The following is a 17981-nucleotide window of genomic DNA, read 5'->3' on the forward strand; positions in this document are numbered from 1 at the left end:
AGTAAACACGGTAAATGTGTGCCAAAAATCGCTTGCCCCATCGGCCTGACAAAACTTGTTTGCCCAACCCCTTTTGGCTTGTAATTCCCGCCGCCAAATGCGCCCTTAGGCTGAGTTCACATAGAAGTATACGGTATACGGTATTCGCTATACGAAATACGCTCATTCGATCAGGCTGAGTTCATATAGGAGTATATACTATGTGAACTCAGCCTGATCGAATGAGCGTATTTCGTATAGCGAATAGCGAGTATGTCAGTTTACCCATTTTCTTCGTCTTATCAAATGCTTGTAACTTTACTTCTTGAGGTCACATTGCATTCAATGAGGTGTCATAATGTGCACGAATTAGATAGTGCATCTATTAAAAGAATGAATTTGCCCGCATGGTTTAGGTTTTTACTATTTGGCATACGGTGCACGTATGCGTTGCACGCGTATAGCTCAATTCGAGCAAGGCAATTTCATAGTACCGGGTCACATAAGGCTACGATTAGACGCAGGTATACGGCTTTTCGAATACTATTCGGTACTATACGATGCACGTTTTGCAGGTGCACGCGTAAAGCTTAAATCTAGCAAGGTAATTTCATAGTACCGGGTTACATAAGAGCTATTCGAAAAGGCTGTATACCTGCGTTTAGTATAGTATAGTGGGAATCGTGCGTGTTCGATTTTAGTGCAGCGTATACCGTCCTAATTTTAAACCTAAACCATATGTGGGTAAATTCATTTTTAATAGATGCACTATCTAATTCTGCACATTATGACACCTCATTGAATGCAATGTGACCTCAAGAAGCAAAGTTACAAGCATTTGATAAGACGAAGAAAATGGGTAAACTGACATACTCGCTATTCGCGATACGAAATACGCTCATTCGATCAGGCTGAGTTCTGAATCAGCTGAATGATGCCTTTTATTCAAAATATCTGATTTTGACAAAACTACACCACCTAGAGTCTTGATTTTTGCAGGCTATATTGGTTTAATAAAGTAAAATATAATCGTTGATAAACCGAATTTTAAATAATCAGTGATGGCGTCCGCCTCAGCAAATGTTATAATATGGCTTTAACTGGGAAATGTTATTGGGTTGTGTACCGGTCGGGATTTGTGTTAATTTGTTGTCTTGTTTAATTGTAACACTTTGGGTTGGTAAACTGTTCTTTCTTTCTTATTCAGTTTCCTCCAGTAGCGAGCAATCGTTCCCCATTGTGTTTAGTATTTGATCTTGTGCAGGATGCGTATCGACATTACCTACTTTACTTGTATTATGCTGGGGACACGATTAAACATCAGTAATGATCTCCTGTACTTGCGTAATATTTCTTTGTGTGTACAGGGTGTCCCAGAAAAAATTACCGGGCGAATGAACTTGGACGTAATAGACATCAGAATCCAAAAATCTAAACATCAGCGGATAGCCCATCTTATTCTGCATCTTATACGCCAATTTTACTGGAATCGGTTGACTAATTGCGAAGAAATGAGCGATTACGCAAGCCATGCGTCAATTCACTTCATTCCAAGTTTGAAAGAAAGATCATTCACAACACAATGCGCACTAGTGGTTTAAACTGTCAATGTGCTTCATATTTTGTTCTGTGAAACCCTTTTTGTTCTTTTTAAACAATCTGTTTCTTGCAAAACATTTAATTAGGTTTTGTTCAAATTTGAAAACCTGCACGATATTGAAAATGAAAGCTTGCATGTAAGATAATGCTCTGTACTTGTAAAAATATTTTTTGGTTAATGTTGATATATTAGACGTAATTGTTACATAAAGAATTATTGCATAAAGAATTCCAGCTGGCTTAAAAAAATTTCTCACACACATTAATGTTTTTGGAATATTTCCAAGAAATTGTAATGCAAAGTTTAAATCTTTTAAAATGTCAACATTAATATTGCATGGTATCAAAAATCACACGTAAAGCTGTAAGCACTTGATCATTGTTATTCTTGGGTCAAATGTTCTTTGGAAAGTTAAAATATAACATATTGGCAGAACTTAAAGAATTGAAGTTGGAAAGCTTCCAATTGCAGAAACCAACGTTTTCTCGGACAAACTGTTATTCATCTTCAGTGAAAACATGAATGACATAACACCGTCCGATTATAAAATAGATAATATGGACTAAATTTAATGATAATACACAAACTTTAGGAAGCGGTGAGCGAGTATGAAAAAAGTGCCTGTTGATCAAACTTGGAATGAACTGAATTGATGCACGCCTTATGAAATCGTTCATTTCTTCGCAACCAGTCAACCAAATCAAATACAATTTTCGTATGTAGTGCACAAGAAACTAAGCTATGCACTACATTTTAAAATTTGTGATTATGATGTCTATATCTCGACTTACGTTCAATTATATTCGCTCAGTAATTTTTTCTGGGACACCCTGTATTGTATTTGTATACCCCGACTGCTCACATTAGACCCAGTTTTAACCACCGTTTATCAGTGGGAGCCGGTAGCCTATTAAATGGATAGAGCGTCCGGGGATAGAGCGTCCGTCTAGAGATCGGAAGGTCGTGGGTTCGAATTCCATGCCGGCATATTCCCTTGCTTCTTTTCAAGTTGGGTTGTGTGTCGTTCGGGACTTGTGTTCATTTGTTGTCTTGTTTAATTATATAACACTTTGGGTTGGTTATGGTACACTGTTCTTGCTCTCTCATCCACTAAATGTTTTAATTTGAACTAAGAAAATCCTGATATGTCAGATTCTTTTTTACCAATTTAGGGAATCTGAAATACCGGAAATACCATACCATTATAATACTCATCATATTTCCAATTTACCAAATTACAAACTCCAACCACCAATTTTAGCTGTTTATACTTGTCAAATAATTGGTGGTTACCATGACAACAAAGAACTGTCTGACGCAGTCATGTAAACACGTCACTCCATGCATCGGCGAGAATATGACATAAACTGTATAGTAAACAGCTGTAAACCGCCGCGGGAGGTTCAAATAATTTGGTAGCACGGTATGGTGACTTCTTCTGGATTTCGCTTGGTGCTATCAATTATTTACGTTTGGTTTGTGCCTGCTATTTTCTAAGACGGGTTGGAGGAGCAGCAGCTATGACCTAGCGGTGTTTGCACTCAAATATTGAGACAAATAAAGCTAAGGCAAAAAAATAATGTTTTGGTTTTCGTCCCCTGGGGTTTCTCCGTTTTTATATATATTTTAGACTTTGAATGCTTTAGGAAACTTCGTACATATAAATAGGTTTATTGTAAAACAAAGATTACTTCCTCCAAGTCTGTTTGTGGTACTCTAGGAGGCTTATTACTCACAATGTCACATTTGAAAGAAATGAAAGAAAATTGCAAAAAAACTAATTATTTTTACATTGAAGAAAACAAAATTCCCTCCGTCATTAATTCTCGAAAACCCTCCAGACGATATAATAAACCGAAACATTACTTTTTATATACGGCCTAACACACAATGGTATGGGCAGTGGCGTAGCGAAGGGGCACATGCCCTGGGCCACATTAGGGGGGGGGGCGAAATGGTGGTAGATAAAGAAAAAATCGATTCTGCGCCCCTCCAAGTGATAAAAGTCAAAGTTTTTGCTCGCTTCGCGCGCATCTCAGCACAAATAGTCATGATGAAGACCCGAAGACTTGAATTATCACTCATTTTCTATCAATGTTGCAGTTTTTCAGTTTAATGGCAAGAACTGCAATATGTCTCCTGTCACCCCACTCGCCTTAAATGAAGGTCTCCTATTCGCCTAAGTATTACGTGTAATCCGATTATCGCTATGTCAACTGGTTCACGCTGGTTCTGCACCACGATCGAAATGAGCGCAACACAAAGTCTATGGCATGTACTACCAATTCAAAAAAGGTGCATGATCCAGTTACCAAGGAAGCCCTCACGGAGTTATGTAACCACTTCGCTGGTGAATACTCAAAGATTTGTATTAAATGATTTGCGATTGTAAACGCTGAAATTGTGCTCAAACAAGAGAGTATTGTTTTATTACCAGAAAAATATGTGCATATTTAACTGTGCAAAATATTGTCACGGAGGTATAAGTGCGTTAATGTTATAGACCTGACGCGGTTCCAAGTCCTCTTTTGGTCTATACACTAGCGCGCTCGCTTGTCGTGGGTTCGAGTCTAAGCAGGACCGGAAGTGGCTCGAGAAGGCGCAGGATACTTCCGTGAGAGGTTTGTGACAGAAATTGTGGCAGCGGTGGTCCCTGGTGTTTCTGAACACCAGGCGGATCCATCCATCGGAAAGGGTTGGGCGTTCACATAATGGCTGGCAGTGAGTCCAGGAAGTAAGGCGCGAGGACGCGTCTTACGAGGAGGTGGAGCATTGTCACGGAGGTATAAGTGCCTTAGTGTTATTGATCTGACGGGGAAGTCCCATTTTGGTCTATACACTAGCGCGCTCGCCTTTTAATCCCGGGGTCGTGGGTTCGAGTCCCGGCAGGACCGGAAGTGGCTCGAGAAGGCGCAGGATACTCCCGTGAGCGGTTTGTGACAGGCCTGGGTTTTATAAGGAGAAACCTATATGCATGTCCCAAAGCCATCAAGCAAACAGCCTACCCTTATTATATTTTTTTATGATAACGCCCTTCATTGACTCCTAGATCCTGGGAAATCAGGGTGGAAAATTCAGCTTCCGATCCGTTATTCAGAAATAGGTTCAAAATTTCATTGCTGTTACACAAAGGGAACCAACCCTGGAAGTATGGCTACCCGTCTTTCCACATGCCTCATTTATGTACGTCGCGTTTCGATCAAACCATCAATTCACCAAAATCCGATTCGGAATAGAAAATATCTATTATTTCTCTTCAAAATTATATATATAGGGCCTTAAGCTTATAGAGGACCCCGGGAGAGGGCCCTATGTCTAGGCCGATTTCATGCATAAAACATGTAAGAATCTTCTCTGAAAGCAAAATATTTTTTTGCCATATTTGGTTTCAACTGTTAGCATTGTATACACTGCAAAAACAGTGTTTAGAAACGTCAAGGCATGCGTTTAGAAACGTTATGTTTAGAATATGGAGGTTAGATGTTTTGAAATTTAACACCATCACTGAGCAATGTTCAGAAATTTAACACCATCACTGAGCAATGTTCAGAAATTTGACACATGATGTTTAGCTTCTAAGGGAGTGTTCATTAATACTTTGGTAGGGGGGCTGGGCTACCTCAAATTTTTTCGCTCGAAAACTTTTTTGACCCCCCTCGATGGACTGCTAAACTTTTGGACCCCCTCTTTTGACAGACAAAACTTTTGACCCCCCCATCGTATAACAAACATACTTAATAGTGTTGTTTCCAGTGGTGTGTTATCTAGGTCACATATCATTGAGGGAGGCAAATGTTTGAAACATTCCTGGTGGGACAATTGCGCATGAAATACAAGCACAAGGAAATTTTCCATTTTATACTTAATTTTAATAGATTTGTCCCAAATCAGGGTGTTTATCTGATTTTATACAGGGATAAATGAAATAAAGGATTTATTTGGAGGTTCATAGGCACATCAGCATAATTTGGATCTGTGGCTATTATGATAGTACAAATGCCCGTGAACCGGCACAAAAAATATATATTGGCCATATTGAAGCTTGAATGGTCAAATATTTTAAAATTGGAACGGATTTATGCAAAAAGCTAAAATGGTCAAATATGAGATTAATTTGGTCACGCAAATGTACAAAAAGGTATTAATGTTGGCCCCAAAGACCGTGGTACCTGGGCCTGTGCCCACTCTGCCCTAAATCTACCCATGGGCCTATGTGTACAAAATAATTTGCAAAGTGTGCAGTTTACGTGCAAAGAAATCCAATTTATTTGCAATATATTCTCGATTTCATTGTATTTTGATCAGATTGGTACATTAAATCATATTTGTAGCCTACTTTGAAGAGATATAAAATTCTATGACAAAAAGTGCCAGTATTTCTTAGACCAACCCAGATGTTGCATGTTGCTCAGGGGCGTAGCAAGAGCCTCGGAGGCCCATGGACAAGGAGCAATACGGGCCCTTTTAACATCTCCTTTATTAGCCTTATTCCTAAGGGACCAACCCGAAAGTTCGATGAAGTCCTATAAACGAACGTCATTTCGTAGGAGGCTGAACCCTCCCTCTCGCTAACGTAAATGTGAAATATCAAAATTCCAATATTTCTAGGCAAAAAAGGAAAACTAAGTAGCCCAAAATTATTTGGTTTAATTAGCTATGAAGCGGCAAATGGCCATTTGCGACTCAATTTTCTATCGTTGATGTATGAATTTTAAGACCGCTGTTAAATACATGTACTATACATTAAGTAATTAGCACACAGGAAACAAGAGGCAAACAGTTTGAATCTTTGTTGTTGGTTTATTATATGACTAGGAATGATGTTAACGTATTTATTCATCTGTCATTGATGTGATGATGAGAGTGCCATCCTCATCCATCTACAGCAGGCCACCTTTTTAACACGCCGGGCTAGAAATAAACAATGAAAAACTGCATGGCTGCACATTTGTTTTTCAAAGTGCACTATTAAAATCATTTACAATAATTTTAATTTTTTAAACTATGTAAATTAATTCATATGTTTCCATGTTTGCTAAAGTCTAATCCTGTCTAAAATGTATGGTTATGAATTTTAACTTTAATGCCTGCAAAAAAAAAAATGGAAGAGGAAGTCATTCCATATTTTTATCATCGTAACTAAATTTAATAGTTCTAAGTCTACCTGTAACATGTGTAATGAACTTTATTCTTAGCTTTACAGAATTTACGGGTCATTTGATCATTATGAAAATTATCCATGTGTCTTCTCATGAATCAAGTAGTCATGGAAACCTTTGAAAAACAAATTCCAGTTATAAATCATTCCATGTCAACAATTTACAGATTCTATAGAAAATATTTGACATTGAAATAAGAAAAACATCCCACGTACACTCGTACCGTACAGGGCTCCATGGACTTATGCATTTTAATAATAGTAGTGTTAATATACGATTTCAGTCAAATTATAATTTGATTATTCTTTGCCAAAAAATTATGTAATATTAAAAGGAAAGTTTTCTGGTCATTTTAATCCAAAATAATGAGGTAACTTATGTGACAGAAAACTCACTCGTTATCTCAACCGCGTAACTGTGATGTGCTTTTGTCCTAAAACACAATGAATTTCGTTGAATCCAATTACATATAAGTTGGGGACTGGCATTTGTAAACATCACAATTATGGCAAAAAATCAGTTTTTGAAAAATAATTGACCAAACTCATTTCAAAAATCGTACATTATGGCTTTAAATAGCTTTTAACTACTTTTTTTCTAACATAATCGGCCTTTTGACCCTAACAAAAGGACTTTCGTTTATGACTTCATCAAACTTTTGCGTTATTCCCTTAAAGTTTATATTTCAAATTTCTACACACCAAGATTAGGCCTACTATACTTCCTTGTGTTGAGATTCATCGTAATTTATCCGTATTATCTACGTCACATTTATTACACAGTCATGGCAATTATAACAAAAATGTCAAACTTGAATACATCATAATGAAAACTTCGCGACATCTGCTCTGCACACTACTACACGGCCACTAAAGCATGTGTCAAACCCTCTCTGTTTTTACTTCCATAGCTCATAACTTTGGATCTACTCATAGTATCAACATGGGGCAAACGCCATTGAAAAGAACTTTTTTCACCTAGTCAATGAACTTCAAGTGATTTACATAGCTTCACAAAATATATGGTTTTTTTTAACTAGAACAGTTCATGTCTGACAACTTCTCAATGGAGAATTTCCCCTTTGGCCTCAAAATATCTGATTCGGACAGTTATCTCAATTTGGTATATGAAAACCAAAGGTCGTACAAATTTGGGGTAAACTGCATTGATATGCCATTGAAATTCTCCAGCTTATAATATAAACCTCATTCCTATTGAATAAGTAGAAGTATGGTTTTTTAGCTTGAAAAACTGCGTTCCAGTCGAACTTAGCCTCTGTGTTGAGCTCAAATCTGTGACGTCATCAGATCTGACTGTGCAGTGTATCCCACGCACTAGTATGTTTTACCATACATGCGGACCAGGATAGGTCACAGAGTCAAGAAAACAGTCTCCCCACAGACCTCTGGCTCACACTTAGTATTTGTCCATTTTCTTGGTAAAGTTTTCATTATGTAGGCCCCTCAACATGTTCAACCCACATTTTCATAAATTCTGTCGAGATTGATAATTATAGTACTACGCCTGATGCCGGCAATTTATTAAATCGTTTTTTCTTTAATTATTTTGAACATGGCAACACAATTTTAATGATTTTCCGACATACTAGGGGCCTCTTGTTACTAATATTGTAAATACAACAAAAGTGATAGTATGGCAGTCATGAAGGCTCTACTTTCAGCCATCTGAACCTCAAGCTGAACCCCTTATTTCATTTTCGCGTTTGCTCGGGGCCCCTAAACCCTCGGGGCCCATGGACTTCGTCCACCCTGTCCACCCGCTTGCTACGCCCCTGATGTTGCTGATCATCTTTAATATTATATTAATTAATAGATATGTGTACACATCATTTTTTCAAACAAAAGCACTGAAAACCCAAACTTGGCCATGTTAATAGAGGGTCTCAATGCGCGCGAAGCGCGCGAAAATTTTGGGTTTTGAAGTGGTATACTTTTTTGGCCCCCGCTTTCCTACCACCTTAAACTTTTTGGTCCCCCCTCTTTTAAGGTCCAAAACTTTTTTGGCCCCCCTCCTTTTTTACCAGCCCACCCCACCAAAGTATTTCTGAACACTCCCTAAACGTGTTTACAAAAAGAAGGCAAAATTGTGTTTAGAAAAGTGTTTAAACACTGTTTTTGTAGTGTACCCACGGGCCGTACCACGTCGGATCATAACTTTTTACAGTCTATATAAAAATGGTCGGATTCGACAGCAGTCGTGCGATTTAAAAAAAAAAAAACTCAAGAAATCCTATCTTCACTTTAATATCTTTGATGCTCGATCCAAAAGTCCGCTTCACTAGCTTATCTAGATGCTAAAATTGGAAATTTGAAGAATTTTAAGGTGTTCTGAATTACGAAATCCCTGAATAGGCCTCTAAACTCATTTACTGAACAGATACCTATTAAAACATTATCCAATTTGGCATAAATATATTGTCCAACATAATATTATAAATCGACTTGAAAACGTCATTAAAAATTTTGGATACATCAAAACGTCCTTAACAAAATCCGATGCAATTATACAAGAATGAAGGCTAATTAATTCATTTTGAAAAGACAAATTTTGAAATATCTTAAGTTTTCTTCACACTTACCATTCTTGCTCAAGCGCAGCACATTTCATGATTTCATAAATAAGCTTATTCCATGAAAAGCGATGACATTCTCAGTACAACATTTACGTAGGTTACAAAATCGTGTAATGTGATCACGGTGATGATACAGCGTATAATACTTGCTTTGGCCAGGCAGTGTTGCTATAAAAGTAGCATCAGGGCGCGGCTTTTGCAACGAGGGTTGTATCTTCCACAAGCATTTTGTATTTATACCGTATCATACCAGCGACTTTGCCTCCCGCACACCGACACCGCCTGGCTAATAATTATTTGGTGCAGAAGGGACACTAAAATGAATACACGGGATCGATACACGTGAATTGCTATGCACGATTTTGATATCAGACGAAAATCTTCTGATACCGGGTTAGAAAATGATGAATATCTCCCGTCATGATTTTTTCTCAAGAAACCAGATTTGGTCTCATAAACTTGGAAATACGTGTTGAACAGATATGATAGTCGCTAGAATGCGCTTTGAAATTGGCCGTGCGCTTTGAACTCAAAATTTGACCATTTTATATTGCGTTGGTCCTGTTATGGACTACAGCGTGCAGCGTGTAGTAGCCTACAGCTGCACTCACTGTAGGCAGTATAAAAGTCGATGACCATTGACCTCAATGGGGTATACAAGCTTAATCACGCACAACCAAGATCGATTACCCGGCTATTGTGAGTAGCCTTAGTTATGTCCCTCGACTAATTATTAGTTTAAAAGAGCTTTAAAGGTTTGAACCAAATGGCTAATCGTGGCTGTGGATTTAACCTACCATGGCGATTCCTGCCATGAAGATATAGGGTCGATGACACTGTGTCCCGGGCTTTGCCTGTTTGTTTATATCACAATATTATTATTCTTCGTTAGAGAAGAAATCAAAACTCGACCGGCGGTTGACCGCCGGTTCCGTCCGCTTTCCATTGTGCAGAACAATAGCTTCCGAAACCGGACGGTTATCACAACTATTATTATTCTTCGTTAGGGAGGAAATCAAAACTCGACCGGCGGTTGACCGCCGGTTCCGTCCGGTTTCCATTGTTTAGAACAATAGCCTCTGAAACCGGACGGAACCGGTGGTCAACCGCCGGTTGAGTTTTGATTTCACCCCTTACCTTATTTGTATACCCTCTCGTGCCTCTATTTTTGTTTGTTTGCCGGGGCCGGGAGGGGCACTTGTATTTCAAGTTGTAGGCCTATAGGGCTATTCCAGAAAATAAGTGCACACCGCCCCCTATAGAGGAGTAACTTTGCAATCAAAGAAATGTCTGGATTCCCAAGCCTGCTTTCTGAAAACGACTGGAATTCCAGTTACCAATGTCACTTGAAAAAGACTGGAAATCCAATTAAATGAAGGAAAAATCACGGAAATGTCCAAAATGAGTTCTCAAATTGAGGAGTGCTGATTTCGAACTATATTTCTGCTGGATTTTTTCGCCTTTGGACACTTTAAAAGTCTGGATTTCCAAAAATCACGACTATACAAAAAGTCCAGAAATTCAAACTCTTCTATAGCGGGTTTGCATCTACTTTCTGGAATAGCCCATCACTCGCGCACTAGGACTTTCAAAAAGTACTCAAAAGCAAGTATTTTCATAGTGTAGGCCCCTATAAAATGGACCCAAAGCAAGTAGTACTAGCTTCACGATTGTTTTCAATATTAGAATCACATTCACATTGCAATAATCAACTAATGCTATGTCCCGCAACAATATTGGACAATGGGCAACCAACGACAAACAAATAGCTAACACCACGAGTAATATCTATCTGTTAGTATGAAATATATTTTGTAGGATTCACTCATTTTGAAGAGTGAGAGTATAATCATATGGCCTAAATAAGAGCAGTACATGTAGCATCGGCAGAAAGTGTCCCAATTAGGAGCATAAGCCGAGACTCTAGCAACACTGATTCAAACCGCAGATATGGCATACCAGAGAGGGTCATCTTCTAAGTGGCATGACAGCAATATTTTGATTGGAAGGAATTACACCTGCTGCTGGAAATAGACACTTAATACCTTAATATGAGAATACCTTTATATCATCATCTCTTGTTTGTTTATATTTTACAACTCAAAGCACTGAAAAACTTCAAAAGCGCATTTCAGCTGACCCATTTCCCCATATCAGTGGTGATGATAGCTGGCGATACAGAGATAGTTCTGCCAAAAAGAATTCAGGCCTTCCAGGGATATGATGAGACCCCGGTATGAGACAAACTCTGCTCTCCTGCTCGGCAAAAATACAGATCAGCAGATCCTGAAAATGTTTGAAAACACATTTAGGCTATACGACTTTAACAGCTGTCATGATTGTGATCTGTTGTATACCACTGTATAATTATGTTGTATACCAAGTAGGCCCTACTCTTTCATTTTTGTATATATTTTCAGGAACTCTATAATTTAATACGTTTCTCTCAATTTTGATATTTAGGATAAATCAGAAATAAATGCCAAAATGTAACCGGTGTTTTGTTATGGGAGTTTATTTGTTTTTCAAAAAGTACTTACAAACGCACTGGTATCATTATTAAAGTTCACAACCTCATTTCGTGAACTTGTTTTAGGTGGAACATAGCACTATTTGGGGGGGGGGGTCATTTTCCAGAACTTCTGATGGCTACTATTTAACATCATTTTGCGGGTCATTTGGTTCACAAATAACCAAATACTCAAGACAATAAAGATGACCCACTTTGCTTTAAGGTTATACGATGTATTGTTGGTCGAAGCAGCAGAAAAAAAGTAGTTCACAGCATCCCGTACAGCATCTTGCGAATGGTAGTTAGCTTTAGCAAGAATTGCATTGCTCAATTCATAGCGAGCGTGTAGAAGAATTCAAATATCACAGATATCACAGCATCACCATCTGCTGAAGACGCTAGTCGAACTAGTGAAAACGTTCCAGGTGAGCGAAAAATAGTGTAGTGTTGAAGTTAAACTCTTTAATCATCACAGATATACTTTTGTAGGTCCTGTGGTTCTTGAGTTATGTTGTAAAGAGGGCTGAAACAACAACACTTTTGTAAAACGTACATAACTCATTAAAAACAATAAATTAAGCTACTTTTCAAAGTATATGATTTGTGGAATGAACTTTTGTAAAACACCAAAGTGTTATTTTTCAATTATATTGATTCAGATAATGAAAATCGATTGACTCATTATCATAATAAAAAAAAGTTTTAAAGACATTTTAAATGATCTGGAATGAGCGTTTTGAGCGTTTCGACAGTATTTTTTGTGGGACATGAGAGCACATCAGACATATCGAATTGCATTCTGAATACGAAGAATGTCTTTCTGATATAAAATAATTTTCATTTTTTGAAATTCACGATATAATACAAATTTAATGACAAATTATTAAAATTTGATATTTTTCACATTTTCGAAATACAACAGTCCTCGAAGTATGTTATAAATCTAATCATATATTCTTAAAGTGTATATAGCTGGGAGGAAAAGCCGACGATCAATTGAAAATTTTGACCTTTCATATTGAAGATATGGATTTTTTCCCAAAAAGACCTAATTTTTTTTTGGTGTTTTGGGAAAAAAAAATCCATATATTCAGTACGAAAGGTCAAAATTTTCAATTGATCGTTGGCTTTTCATCCCACCTACATACACTTTAAGTATAAATCATCAGATTTATAAAGTTTACTTCGAGTACTGTTAAATATCAAAAATATCAATTTTAATCATTTGGCATAAAATGTGTATTACATTGCGAATTTCAAAAAATCAAAATTATTTGATATCAGAAGGACATTTTTCGTATTCAGAATGCAATTCGATATGTCTGATGTGCTCTAATGTCCCACAATAAATACTCCAAAGGTTCATAGGCCTACCCCACCCCTTAATAGCTTTTTTAAAAGACGTTTTGGAGTAAACATTTCTTTCTTTCTTTCTTTCTTTCTTTCTTTCTTTCTTTCTTTCTTTCTTTCTTTCTTTCTTTCTTTCTTTCTTTCTTTCTTTCTTTCTTTCTTTCTTTCTTTCTTTCTTTCTTTCTTTCTTTCTTTCTTTCTTTCTTTCGAGTCTTTCTTTCTTTCTTTCTTTCTTTCTTTCTTTCTTTCTTTCTTTCTTTCTTTCTTTCTTTCTTGCTTTCTTGCTTTCTTTTGCTTTCTTTCTTGCTTTCTTTCTTTCTTTCTTTCTTTCTTTCTTTCTTTCTTTCTTTCTTTCTTTCTTTCTTTCTTTCTTTCTTTCTTTCTTTCTTTCTTTCTTTCTTGCTTTTGAGTCTTTCTTTCTTTCTTTCTTTCTTTCTTTCTTTCTTTCTTTCTTTCTTTCTTTCTTTCTTTCTTTCTTTCTTTCTTTCTTTCTTTCTTTCTTGCTTTTGAGTGACATTTTTTAAAAGACGTTTTGGAGTAAACATTTCTTTCTTTCTTTCTTTCTTTCTTTCTTTCTTTCTTTCTTTCTTTCTTTCTTTCTTTCTTTCTTTTGAGTCTTTCTTTCTTTCTTTCTTTCTTTCTTTCTTTCTTTCTTTCTTTCTTTCTTTCTTTCTTTCTTTCTTTCTTTCTTTCTTTCTTGCTTTCTTGCTTTCTTGCTTTTTCTTTCTTGCTTTTTCTTTCTTTCTTTCTTTCTTTCTTTCTTTCTTTCTTTCTTTCTTTCTTTCTTTCTTTCTTTCTTTCTTTCTTTCTTTCTTTCTTTCTTTCTTTCTTTCTTTCTTGCTTGAGTCTTTCTTTCTTTCTTTCTTTCTTTCTTTCTTTCTTTCTTTCTTTCTTTTTTTTTTTCTTTCTTTCTTTCTTTCTTTCTTTCTTTCTTTCTTTCTTTCTTTCTTTCTTTCTTTTGAGTGATTCGCTGACTGCAGTGATTGATTGGCTTTTTTCGTTAAACAGAAATTTAAATCTAAACGTGCGTTGTTGAGTACTTGCATGTCAATATAAAAATAATATTAAAACATCAAAAATATTTTCAGGTGTTTTATGTTCAGTTAGTTGCAAGTCGTTGATTGCATGCGACAAAATGAGAGCATAGGTGTAAGAATTTGATCATAGAAAGCGCCTGGAGCAGGGAAGATATGTTAAAAGAGTAGGGTGTAGGCCTATATGGACAGCAAAACAACACGATGGATGATGCAAAAGCCATAATGATGCTACGAATGAAGCACACAGTTACAAGGATCTGGAATGAGCGTTTTGAGCGTTTCGACAGTATTTTTGTGGGACATGAGACCCGGACATGAGAGCACATCAGACATATCGAATTTGCATTCTGAATACGAAGAATGTCTTTCTAATATCAAATAATTTTCATTTTTGAAATTCACGATATAATACAAATTTTATGACAAATTATTAAAAATTGATATTTTTCAAATTTTTGATATATAACAGTCCTCGAAGTAAATTATATAAATCTAATGAAATATTCTTAAAGTGTATGTAGCTGGGAGGAAAAGCCGACGATTAATTGAAAATTTTGACGTTTCATATTGAAGATATGGATTTTTCCCCCAAAAGACTTGATTTTTGTTGGTGTTTTGGGAAAAAAATCCATATCTTCAATACGAAAGGTCAAAATTTTCAATTGATCGTCGGCTTTTCATCCCACCTACATACACTTTAAGTATAAATCATCAGATTTGTAAAGTTTACTTCGAGGACTGTTAAATATTGAAATATCAATTTTTAATCATTTGCCATAAAATGTGTATTACATTGCGAAATTCAAAAGATCAAAATATTTGATATCAGAAGGACATTCTTCGTATTCAGAATGCAATTCGATATGTCTGATGTGCTCTAATGTCCCAAAATAAATACTGTCCAAACGTTCATACCCCACCCCTTAAGCGAGGCCAATTTTATTTGGGGCGTGTATTGTAAATGGAATAGCGACGTCAAAGACCTGCGTAAAAATTATGTAAAAAGGGGCCTCATCTGCCAGGTTTCGAACCCGTGACCTAGTAGCGCGCAATTGATGCTAACTGCTATCCAGTGTTGTGGATGCTGCTGGTTCTGTGTTCTTGCATGTTTAATGTTTTACAGTTAATCGGCCCGTCATATTAACACAGATTTGCGGCTAATAAATTGCTGTAATACTACCACCCCGAGGGTTCCACCTTTTCGTTTAGTTTTAGACCTAGGCCTGGGGGGCACATCAAAAATTTTTGGTGGGTATGCTCCCCCGGAATTTTGAGGTGGTGGGTCTTTGGGAGCTAGCTGACGGCGTACCGGTAAAAGGGGGTCTTTCGGAGCTGCGAACCGGGCTGTGAACAAGTTAAATTTGGGTCTTTTGGAGCTGCGAAAAGTCAAAATCAAGGGTCTTTCTTGGCTTTTTGGTTGAAAATCGCCTAAAAAACAAGAAATATTAGGAATGAGCAATTTTTGGGTCTGTTAGAGCTGAAATTATCAAAATCAAGGGTCTTTTGGAGCTTTATTTTGGTCAAATATAGGGGGTCTTTCGGAGCTGCGAAACCCAAAAGGGGGGGTCTTTCCGGGGAGCATACCCGTATGGTCATTTGTGTTGAGTGCCCCCCGGGATACAAATATAGGCATACGTGTATGCTAAACTGGGGCAAAAAACAACAACAGCTTAGGGACCGGCCAATTTGAAGCCGGGATTTGAAGCAGCTCATCCTCCTGAGCATTTGAAAATCGGTTGAAAAAAGAGACTGTGCCGACATAAACTCCACCGCATAACATTGTTTTTCATTTTGACCGATTTTGACGTTGTATTTACCCAGAATTACAACAATCCGGGATAACAATTTGAAGATATAGTCTAAACACCTGCTAGATGCAAAAATAGGGGTTTATATGTCATGGTTACGTTTGTGACTGTGATCAAACTTTCGACAATTTAATCTAATTCACTAGTTTACGTTGGATGTCCCATTGTTAACCAGCATGATCAGCGTGAATTTATTAGGGCTCCATCTACGTGCGAGGTCCTTGTGGTCATTTGAAATTAAATCTCATCTATTTGAATATTTTCCTTTTATAACATGTTTAAGAACACAAAATGATAAACAAACTCCATACTAGGTCACCTATTATATCGCCAATTTAAAGAATAAATGCCTATAATTTAAATTACACAGTGTTAAGGGATCGGAAAGGAATAGGCGACAGACAGACAGACAGACAGTCAGACAGATAGACAGATAGACGTTGCGTATTATATATAGATAATTTAAATTAGGCCTACAGAGTGTTAAGGGTTCGGAAAGCATCGTTTGCACAGTATTTTTGTGGGACCTGAGAGCACATCATACACATTAATTGCATTATGAATACGAGGAATGTCCTTCTGATATCAAATAATTTTTATTTTTTTTTGTTCGAGATATAGGCCTATTAAATACAAATTTTATGGCAACTTATTCAAAATGATATTTTTGATATTTAGGCATAACAGTCCTCGAAGTAAACTTTATAAATCTAATGATATGTTGGGGTCTACTTAAAGCGTATTTAGCTGAGAGGACAAGCCGTCCATCATTTGAAAATTTTGACCTTTCGTATTGACGATATACATTTGTTTTCCCCCAAAAGACCCCACATTTTTAGGTCTATTTTTGCATGCTCGAAGTCTTGAAATGAGAATGTTCATCTCGATTTATTCATCATGTTTCATATAAACCCTTCATTGAAGGTTTCAATCAATAGTCAAATTAGTAAAAACTATTAACTATCATATACATGATATACATGGCATAAAATCTTGGTGGGTAACAGTCACCATCAGCCAAGTAATCGCGACAGCCGAGAACCGCCAAATGGGCTATTACAGAAAATAGATGCACACCCCGTATAGAGGAGTTCGGATTGCCAGACCTTTTGTCCAGTCGCGATTGTTGGAAATCCAGACTTTTTAAGTGTCTAAAGGCGAAAAAAAATCCATCTAAAAATAGTTCAAAATAAGAAATCCTCAATTTGAGAGTTCATTTGGGACATTTCCGTTCATTTTATTGCATTGCCAAGCTTTTTCCAGTAACATTGGCAACTGGAATTCCAGTTATTTTCAGGAAGCAAACCTGGAAATCCAGACATTTCCTTTCATTGAAAAGTTACTCCTCTATAGTGGGTGTGCACTTATTTTCTGCAATAGCCCAATACGGGTGACCGCCTATAGTTGAAGGGCTGTAGGCCTATTTATTTCTCGAATGACCGTGCGTTGACAAGCAGAATGACTGTAAAGCGCGCTGCAGACTCCGTATGTTACGTACAATATTTTATATTATACTTTTCGTGACGTCAAAAAGTATTACACGTCGAATAAAAAGTATGTATACCGGGAAAATATATATTTTGCTACAATCATTGGTTGCTTAATTGATACGGGGTTGCCAAATTTCTAAGAGTAGTAAATGTAGTGAGTGTTCGTGCACTCATATACTGTAAGCAGCTGGGCAGAGTGACACTATAATTGACATCCTTGCGGTTCACTTATGTTTTTTTTTTATAAAATGATATCATGGATATCAAGTTTAGTAGGTCTATTTTGAGTAGGTCTATTTATGAGTGTCATCATAGATCGTCAAAAACATGCTTTTTGACGACCTATGACGATCTATGGTGTCATGACATCGGATTGTGGTTCACGCTTAAGCCTAATTCCTAGAAATTGTCTCGAATTGTCAATGTAAAACATTTAGAAAACACATGATGATG

At 36.9% G+C, this 17981-nt stretch overlaps 1 protein-coding gene across 2 annotated transcripts in view; it reads right to left on the reverse strand.

Annotated features, from left to right (window-relative positions):
* LOC140155367 (carbohydrate sulfotransferase 15-like) overlaps positions 1-17981 on the reverse strand; it is a 32828-nt gene that overhangs the window by 12175 nt on the left and 2672 nt on the right. Inside the window, exon 1 of one of the 2 annotated variants that reach the window (XM_072178185.1) lies at positions 9338-9558. The exons of the other annotated variant lie outside the window; for it this stretch is intronic. Coding sequence (XP_072034286.1) covers positions 9338-9340 — 3 coding nt within the window. The 5' untranslated portion in view covers positions 9341-9558. Of the gene's footprint in view, positions 1-9337; positions 9559-17981 lie in introns of those variants that run through there. 2 annotated transcript variants of the gene reach the window in all.

Source organism: Amphiura filiformis, chromosome 6, assembly GCF_039555335.1.
Source record: "Amphiura filiformis chromosome 6, Afil_fr2py, whole genome shotgun sequence".
Lineage (NCBI taxonomy): Eukaryota > Metazoa > Echinodermata > Ophiuroidea > Amphilepidida > Amphiuridae > Amphiura > Amphiura filiformis.